The sequence below is a fragment of the Gobio gobio genome (genome assembly GCF_949357685.1).
Source record: "Gobio gobio genome assembly, chromosome: 3".
NCBI lineage: Eukaryota > Metazoa > Chordata > Actinopteri > Cypriniformes > Gobionidae > Gobio > Gobio gobio.
This window is the reverse complement of record NC_137099.1, coordinates 57,102,226-57,112,750: the sequence shown is the minus strand read 5'-3', so window position 1 is coordinate 57,112,750 and position 10,525 is coordinate 57,102,226. Positions and strand designations below refer to the sequence as shown.

The 10,525-nt window shown below is 36.5% G+C and overlaps 1 protein-coding gene across 1 annotated transcript; it reads right to left on the bottom strand.

The window, feature by feature from the left end:
- Positions 1-517: 517 nt before the first annotated feature.
- Positions 518-9,734, bottom strand: LOC307124204 (lipopolysaccharide-induced tumor necrosis factor-alpha factor homolog; the record flags this gene model as incomplete). Its single annotated transcript, XM_079813252.1, has 4 exons — positions 518-626; positions 720-861; positions 3,561-3,662; positions 9,635-9,734. The coding sequence occupies 4 exons, from the start codon at positions 9,732-9,734 to the stop codon at positions 518-520; spliced, it is 453 nt and encodes a 150-aa protein (XP_079669378.1).
- Positions 9,735-10,525: the final 791 nt, after the last annotated feature.

Here is a 10,525-nt window from a genome sequence, read left to right as displayed (position 1 = left end):
GATTTCCACTGCAAATAGAGCTAAAATAGAACTTATTTTATTCATACATATATATATATATATATATATATATATATATATATATATATATATATATATATATATATATATATATATATATATATATATATATATATATATATATATATATATATATATATATATATATATATATATATATATATATACATTATAAAAAAAAAAAGCAAATAGAGGCCCAATGGAAAGTTTGTATCATCCCTCCAGCTAAAGTGTACTTCTATTATTAGATATTTCTGTCATTATTAGAATTTTTTCTTTACTGTAACGCAAGAACATTTTCAGACCTGTCTGACAATAAAGTATCATATGATATGATATGATATGATATGATATGATATGATATGATATCATAACTTTTGTTCTACACATATGTGAGACTGGGATTAATTTAACATTGTGAAATCCTGTAGAACACATGCATAATTAATATGAACTCCGATATGAAGTATACAAATGACATATCTTCGATCACTCATCATTTCATTCGCTTGTAAATGTGAATGATGTTTTTGCAGTTTGGACAGGTGTGCCTCACATCCTTGCATGAGTCCACACAAAAGGGTATGCAACAACAGAGCCAGCACCTGAAAAACACAACAGACAAGCTCTAAATATCATCAGTCTGTATATTCAAGCAGGATAAACGCTCTGATGCTACAGTTATACAGCATACTCACGCAAAGATCGAAAGGCCTCCGCAGATTAACCAGGTGAGCAAACCATTTATATGTTCGATTTCCGTGACGACCTCCATCATGCAGTGACGACAGGTAACACGGCCCGGTACATCAGTGAGACTCGCATCCACCATCTGTTGAACTGCACATGTACAAATGCATCTATTAAATGAGGAACAAATATAAAATATTGCATATAAAGTGTCCCTATTATGCTTTTTTGAATAAATTTCCTTTCATGTGTAATACAGCGAGTTATTGTCTCCTTAAAGAAAGAAGCAATTCTGAACTGCCCTCACTTCCACTGAGTAATTCCTGTCTCACTTCCTGTACGAACCTACCCACTGAGCAAAGTTATGTCCAAAAGACGTCTTTTCAATGTCTTTGTCATACGTTGAAAAGACGTCCACTGAGGAGCCAGAATGAAAGTTTTTATGACGTCTGTTTTTGACGTGTTCTGCACGTCCGATATAGACGTTCATGGAACCTCAAGGTTAAAAACTAGTAATGTGCTCATTGTGGACATATTTCCCATTTGTAATTGCAAAGCAACTCACAGACAGTGTGTGTTTGTCCAGAAATCCGGAAAATAAAAGAAACTTAGCTCACACCTTTAGACACTTTAGACAACTTAGCATCTGTAATTCACACATCTTTGGATTGTGAGAGAATCGTGGGATTCAATCCAGGATCTTCTTGCTGTGAGGAGACAGTGTTTCCCACTGAGACACTGGTGCTGCCCTTAATCACAGACATAAGACACACTTTGACTATTTCTGTCAGACGTCTACAGAAGCTCTTACTGAGAATTAACAGAGCTTTAGATGTTGATGTTTCATTTGAAGTCACCATTGTGGTGGGAAGCGTTTGCTTTAGTTGGGCTCTTGGTCCCTGTACTTGTGTTAGCTTTTCTTTGGCTGCTGTAACTGTGTGTATGTGTGAAACACAATAGTTATGGCTGAGAAAGCAAAAATAAAGTGACTTCAGGTGTTGTCAGTGCCTTGTTGATGACTAAATCATCAGAAGTCTAGAATCTGATGCAGTGCTTTTGAGTTTTATGTTCTTGTTCGGCAAATAATAAATTGTTTATAGCCACTGTAACCTTGTGAATCTGCTGTATTGACACCAATAGCAATAAACAAATCACTCATCCTGAAAGATGAAAAAAACCGCATGTGCGCATTGTTTTGAGAAAATATTTCTCATAGTCACACACAGACATCAAGATTTTGCATATGATTCACAACAACGGTGACAATCAAGCATGAGTTTTGTACTTTGAAGTTACCCATCATGCATTGCAGCATGAAGTTTTTTTTGGTATGATTGTCACCGTTGTTGTGAATCATATGCAAAATCTTGATGTCTGCGTGTGACTATGTGAAATATTTTCTCAAAACAATGAGCACATGCTGTTTTATTATCTTTCAGGATAAATGATTATTTTATTGCTATTAGTCCCGATACAGTGGATTCACAAGGTTATAGTATAAAAAACAAATTATGTGCCAAATAAGAACATAAAAGTCAAAAGCACAACATCAGATTCTAGACTTCTGATGATTTAGTCATCAACAAGGAGCTGACAACACCTGAAGTCACTTTATCTTTGCTTTCTCAGCCACAACTATTGTGTTTCACACACTCTCACACACACACACGCACGCACGCACGCACGCACGCACGCACACACACACACACACACAGTTACAGCTGCCAAAGAAAAGCTAACTCAAGTACAGGGACCAAGAGCCCAACTAAAGCAAACGCTTCCCACCACAATGGTGACTTCAAATTCACCATAAATATCAACATCTAAAGCTCTGTTAATTCTCAGTAAGAGCTCCTGTAGACGTCTGACAGAAATAGTCAAAGTGTGTCTTATGTCTGTGATTAAGGGCAGCACCAGTGTCTCAGTGGGAAACACTGTCTCCTCACAGCAAGAAGATCCTGGATTGAATCCCACGATTCTCTCACGATCCAAAGATGTGTGAATTACAGATGATAAGTTGTCTAAAGTGTCCAAAGGTGTGAGCTAAGTTTCTTTTATTTTCATGATTTCTGGACAAACACACACTCTCTGTGAGTTGCTTTGCAATTTCAAATGGAAAATATGTCCACAATGAGCACATTTGAACTAGTTTTTAACCTTGAGGTTCCATGAACGTCTATATCGGACGTGCAGAACACGTCAAAAACAGACGTCTTAAAAACTTTCATTCTGGCTCCTCAGTGGACGTCTTTTCAACGTACGCCTTTGCTCAGTGGGTATGTTTGCAATACATTTGCATAATGCCAGTCGATGGTCTTCATTGGCTGCCTGTGAACGTCTACTTTGACCCTCAAACAGCAAGAGACCAGCAATACTGATTTTCTTGTTGATAACATAATGGCAGTATATACACGTCACAATCACATGTGTCCTTTCTGCTGCATGATGGGTGAAATTAATATTTACCAATTAAAGACAGATACACAAACAATTAAAAATAACAATTAACAATAAAATATTACAGTGGAAAGCACTCTAATATAAGTACAAGAGTATAAATGTTCAGTTTCAATAGTGCTCAAGTAAAGTACAAATTCTTCAAAGTAATAATTATTAAATACTTCACGCCCCTAATCACTTGATGAAAAAACATGCAAAGTTCAGGGAATAAAGTAGAATTAACTGAATGATGGCTTATTAAATCACAGGAAATCCTTTTTTTTTTTAAGCATTACCCTCCAATTTACAGTATATGGTTTATCCTTGTCATGAAACTACCTACTAGTGTTTAACTCTCATGAAATGAATAAAACATGAGAAGTGATGGGTCTTGGGTGCTGAACACTCACCGACAGGGATCATGGAGGGCTGGGCAGTGATGGTGGGACCCCCGGACCCATATGGAGGTGGTTGGTAAGGCGCAGCTTGTGGACCTGTGAAAGTTAGAAACACTGAAACCCACAGTATTGGAGATTTAGAGAATGTGAGATCATCCACTTTATCTTAAAGCCATCTTAAATCACTGTAAAACATGATCCAATTAAACAAATGACCAAATCAAAGAAAACACTAGCCATATTTACAAGCATCCAAATAATCTGACTCAATCGGAATGAAAACACCTCAATCGATCTGAGTGAAACTGTGATTAAAAGACCTGAAATAATCAGATTAAGAGGAAAAGTTAAGCACTTGAATATGAGCATCTACTCAATCGGATTCAAAACCACCGTGTGCTGTGATGCTAATATATCTTTACTTATATCTTTAAAATGTTAATCGTTGCAAAGTTTAGGGTTCATGTAAACAGAACTTTCAGAATGTGAAATCAGATTGGATTCATTCGGATTGACAAAAATGCGCACGTTCTAAACATACCCAGTTTCACAAGTTCACACTTACATATAATTTAGAGGGAGTAAAGTTTTAAAGGGATAGTTCACCCTGAAATGAAAATAAAGTCATCTTTTACTCACCCTGCTGTTGTTCTAATGCCCTATGTCCTTCTATCTTTTTTGGACCTCAAAAGGAGATATTTTGAAATCAGGGAAAAATTCTTAAATGTATATTTTTAACCTAAATTGCTCATCTTGCGCTGCTCTGCGACGTGCTAGTGATTGCATAAGCACGTCGGAAAGGTCACGCTAGATGTAGGCGGAAACCCCCTTTACCAAAAACGCTCCATCTTCAACTTCAAAATCGTAAAACTTCAAAATGATGTTTGTATTAGTCTCCGCATGTGCGCGTTGTAAACACAGGGGCGGTACTTCTGCCTACGTCTAGCGTGACCTTTCCGACGTGATTGAACATTTTGGTTGCCATTGAAGTCTATGATGTGGAGAAAAATCCTGGAATGTTTTCCTCAAAAAAACTTTTTTTTGAAGAAAGAAAGTAAATTATCAGGAAATGTTCATTTTGAAGTGAACTAATCCTTTAAGCATAAACTTACTTGTTCAATTTGTCAGAAAACAAGACTTAATTTCTTAATTTTGCATCTCAAGTAAATGCATCTTGATTTACGGATGTTTAGATATTTGTACTAGAAAACAAAAATCCTAGACATACATTATCTGCTGTTCATGCAATTTAATTTTGCAAATCAAACATTTCGCAATTGGCAACTCTAAAACAGGGCACCTTGTTTAAGCGCAGCTTTGCAACCCACCTCCTCCCCAGCTCCTCCTTAAACTGTGTTTAACTCAATCAATGTCATTCTGTTCTCAATGTCATTGAGGAATGCTCTGTTCTGAATGGGGGATTTACGCTGCTCTCCCAGTTTAAAAATGGGAGGTTGTCCCCAGAAGCTGCTGCTGTTCCCAGTCTTGGCTTTTCATGGAGCTCATGATAAGGATGAGGGATTTAGAAACGAGCGATAGCTCCAAATGTAACTTTCGCAAAATATGCCAATAAAAAAGTTGACAAAGTTTGGCTATGGTGTTTTTGACTTAAGTGGTCCTGACTTAATTAAATTTAGGGAAATCATTTTTATTTTTATTTCTTTTTTTAGTTTATTCTGTTTTAATTCAAATTTCTGGGCTCTGTTTTAATGGTTAAATTACATTTTATTAATCAAAAAGCATGTCTAATTAATTGAAATCATTTAACAGCAATTTATTAAAATATTTTTTATTAAAAACAATTTTTTTAGGGCCCTATGCAATATGTTTTTATGAATGGATTCTGCGGTTCTGTCCATGTTTTCTGCATCGCAGAAATCATAGGCCCCTAATTTAATGCCATGATTTTGAATTTAAGACGTTCTGCTCAAATTGAAGACATTTTCAAGGCCTTAATTTGTGGAAGGTCAAATAAAAACTTTTTAAGACTTTTTAAGACCCACGGAAACCCTGCCTAGACTTCTGGGGGCCCATAAGCAAAACATTTGCTGCAGGGCCACTGTCAGTGTGTTCATATATACATATATAGTTTTTTTTTTTTTAAAGACCCCCAACCCCCTTAATCTTTTCTTTTAGCGCAGTTTCACTGTCAACCAACAACAGTGAGTTGAAATGTTCAGTAAATAAAAGCAATAGGACAAATACAACAGAAAAAAAGATATGAATGAAATTAACAATATATATATACACCGGTAATAGCCTATACTATATAGAAATTGAATAAAGTAATGATATGTAAAAAAAACAACAACAACAACATTGTATAGTCTTCACTGTATGAATTAAATAAACATTGATTCTTATTAAAGTTACTAATGTTATTCAGGGAGGAGCAGTGAATGATTCTCTGGGTTTCTGTTGTTGTTTGATTAACATTAAATGACAGAGAGAGGGGTTTATTAGGCTGCTGTCACTTTAAGACCTAATACACTGACAAGCATTCAATTACCCCTGTTCACCAAAGACACTCAATGAATTTAAATCCCCAAGACGGACATTTTGACATATTTCTGCGTGTATTTGTCCGTTTAAGCCCACAGTAGCCTGTACTTGTCCGTGTTTCTCTCCGTCTCGGATCGTGCAGACGGAAAGCGGTCTGTTAAACAGCGTCTCGTTCAATACACTCTTATACATGACGTTACATGATTCGACTGATTTGCATGTTACGTATGGTGACAATGCTTTAAAGGAAAGGAACAAAGCGTCATCATGTTTTTATAATCGTTGGACAAAACTAAAACACGGCCCTAAATAGCTAATTCTTGAGACCAAGGGGGCCGCAGATTGTTCACACTACGTATAGGGAGTTTCGGCTCTGGTTACAACTAACAGTAAAGAAATATACACAGACCTTTTCAGGGAGTGCTTAATAAACTGGTAAACTTTATATCTGTAAAACAACTCTGAACTGTAATAGAGTGCGTGCTGGATCATGAACAGTTGCTACAGATCCATCTTTGTATTGCCCCTCATTCACAAAGCAGTCTGGAGTGAAATGATTTGCCCATAAACGAACCTAAACCTGCTCCAGCTTCGAAACAATGATGGACTGTGTACAGTTCACTCAGGGCGGATGGCTTGTTCTGAGACACTGCTTATCGTTTATGGAGATTAATAAAGCACTGGGTGGATTTTTATCATTATAGGGTGGCTGTGTACACACACTGCCAACGCACATTTATGTTCAAACACCATGCAAAAGTGAATTTTGCATCACAGGTGCCCTTTAACACACAACTGACGTCACTGATTGAATCATTGCACATTGCATGACTTCCTGATAACCCGACCATAAAACAGATCTTAATGGTGCAGTTTCTCCGACAAAGACACTGAAAAGAATCTGGTGTAGGACTAGTTTGAAAACTAAAAATTCACTCAGAAACTGCTAAAAATCATTTAAAAGAAATGGAAAAGTAACACTTTGAATTAAACGTGAAATTTGACTGAAGTAGAGAGACTAAAATAGTATTTTCTTGTAAAACGTACTCTGATAACAATAATCTATGTTTAACATTTTTTTTTACATATTTTTCTGTCTATTATTATTACTTGGGTGAACATTGACTTGCGTTTGGGTCGAATCACAGATTTTAAAGTTTTCAGAAACTTTCTCCTGTAAGTTGTTACAATTAAGTTCCATTTGTTAATATTAGTCAGCTATATTTGTTAACAAAAACTAACAATTATAAATTCTTCTAAAGCATTTATTAATCTTAGTTATTGTTCATATTAACATTTACTAATATATTATCAAAATCAAAAGTTGTATCTGTTAATATTATTTAATGATCCTGTGCTAGCATTAACTAACTGTTTATTAACTAATATGGGGGGGGGGGGGGGGGGGGGGGCTGGGTGCTCGAGCCCCTGCCCTTTTTCAAAATGAATCAAAAGTGCCCCTCTCAGACAAATATCAATGATAATATCGTGGTCAATAAAACTAAACAAATAAATGTGATTATTATAACATGACATTGATGACAATGTATACAATAGTAACGAACGGCTCAAAAGTCGGACAATTTCTGTTGAGGCGTTGCCATAACGCCTGCGTTTTGATTGATTGCTGATTTTCCTCTGTTCGGAAGCGGCTCTCGAGCCAAATATGGTCCTTTCAGATAGTATGTGGCCTTACGGGAAAAATGTAAACCAATATTTTTTTTCATCCATAATCAGAGCTAATGTGTTGATTTAATTACAAATCTATATATTATATATTTTAAAGTATTACACAATTCACCAATGCCCGTTTGTCATGTATATACACCAACCAATCGTGATGTGGCAAAGCAAGTTCAAATTCCATTGGGCATGTGAAGTGGAGCGGTAATTTTCTGTTCTTATTCATAAATCGGTTGAAAACTACATGGACAGACGAACTAACGTTTCGGGCTGTCGGTACGGTGCGCGCGTGTACCGAACGGTTATGAATGTAATCTATAACAGTTAACAGTCGGCTTGTTTAAAGCGCGGAACACACTTCAATCCGAGTTCCCACACGAACATATTAAGTATTCAGTCCATTTTATCACGAAATTCAAACGATAAATGCCGTTTTAACGCTCTATTATGTGACGTGACAGATAGACGCGTATCAGTTCAACTTCAAGCGGCAGCGCGCGGCGCGCGAGTGAACGCGATCATCTCTTCCTAAAGAAATTAATATCTTAAGGTATGTTGAGGATACATTACAACTTACTGAAACGTATTATATGTTGTGTAATCGCTCCATCGGTATTTCAACCGCGGAAAGACAATAAAACAGCTTGTAAACAAACAATGTCATGTAGAATCACATTTACCACAGAAGTCATTCAGTGTCCACAGCTGTGAGTTCACTGGAGAGATGAACTCTTTCACTGAACACATGCACTATATTAGCCTATATATTCGTTATATTAGCCTATATATATTCATTATATACCACTTAGCCTGTTAGTGATGTCTTGTTTATTTAATGTATGTTTAAATAAACCTGTCATGAAAATTACAGCCACTAAATGATTATATTTCAACAAATAAAAAAATAAAAAATAATAATAATTTGATTTACATATTAATGCAAAAACTGCCTTATGTGAAGCTTATGAGTGCTGATTATTATATCTAAAAATAAATAGCAAATGAATTTAGGCTAATAGTTTGGGCTCTGTTGTTAATCTTTAATAGCAATATGTAAGGGCTCCCTATATAGTTTACAGCATTATCTTTAAGAAACTTTTAGTTATAATTGAATTCATTTAAGGACAGACAATTTTGTTTTTATTAAACCACTGTTGAATAAAAATTAATAAAACACAATTTTGTAAAACTGCTGTACCGAATCCGTACCGAACCGTGACTTCAAAACCGAGATACGTACCGAACCGTCAGTTTTGTGTACCGTTACACCCCTAATATATATATATATATATATATTTACATATTGCCCCTTTTTTACATTTGAGCCCCTGCCTCTGAAGAACTCTCTGCACGGCCCTGCTCAGAAGGGTGCTCGCGAGCGCCCCCTTTGCAGTCGCACTGGTGCGGGTTACGCAGTGGACTTCTTCCCGGCAGTGAAAGCGGCGTTACGTTGTGAAAGTGCGGACTCAGAGGAAGACCGCAAGGGTTTAGGGTGCCATTTGGGAAAGGGCCTATAAACAAGGCATAACGCGCCGCAGACGCGTGCAGTTTAAATAAGGGCTGAAAGGACTTTATATTTACCCAAAATTTGTACTTTTTGTTATAAAAAAACAAGCCCAGCCCAGGTGTGAAAAAGTAACGCATTACTTTTCTTAAAAAGTAACAGAGTAACACAATTAGTTACTTTTTAAGGGAGTAACGCAATATTGTAATGCATTAGTTTTCAAAGTACCTTTCCCTAACACTGACTGCAACAGATGTATAGCTCATTGTTTGTTAGTTAAGCATTAACCAAAATAGCTAATGGAACCCAGTAAAGCATTAGACTGTGATTATATGACGTTCTGGTCAGTAATCGTCCTGTTGGCTCTTGTTCGTGAGGGGGAAGCAGAAGATCTGACCTGTTTGAGGTGGGTAGGCTGCCTGCGGTCCAGGGTAGTTTATGCCTGGCTGGGTCATCTGAGAACCGGAATAAGGAGGGGGTGTGTATTCCTTCTCCATTATCAAAGATCTGGGAATGAGAAAACAGGAAGATGAGGAACTGGAAACAAGATCTTTGTTTTGTCTTTTTTTCTCTTTCCTAATCTAATTTCCCAATATCTATAGTAAAACCCACACACTTTGATAGTGTTGACTTATAAATACAACGCTGAATAAAATCCCTTTATGTACTTGACATATAACAAAAGCATAACTCTTAGTTAATGTAAAAATGTAGGCTCGTACCTGTATGTGGTGTGAAACCGTGCGGTTGTGTTTTGCTGCTGCTTTGAGAGAACGTACTGTCATATATGGATGACTATGAGTGAGAGAGCGAGAGCAAGAGCAAGAGGGTGTGGTTCAGAATACAGCCATAAATTAAAGGCAAGATCACAGTGACACTAGCTGTGTAGGCAGGGTTATCTTTGGCCGACTAAATTAACCTACCTACCCATTTTCCATGATAATAAAAAGGTAGAAACACCGTAAAAGATGAATCATGGGTCCTGTAATTTTCACACAAAAAATGAAGGTGATAATTAAAAATAGTATGTATATTTCATACTAGCAAGGGATGGTTCACCCTGAAATGAAAAATAAAGCCATCTTTTATTCACCCTGCTATTTCACAACGCCCTATGTCCTTTTAAAAATAGTCCTGCATGCACTCCTTCCTATAATAGCAGTGAATAGCGACCAGGCTAAAACATTACAAAAAATATACAAAAGTATCACGCAATGATACAGTACATTCGATTTTCGTGAATTTAGGGACTGTCCCTTAAGTTATACGTATTCTATATATATTTTCA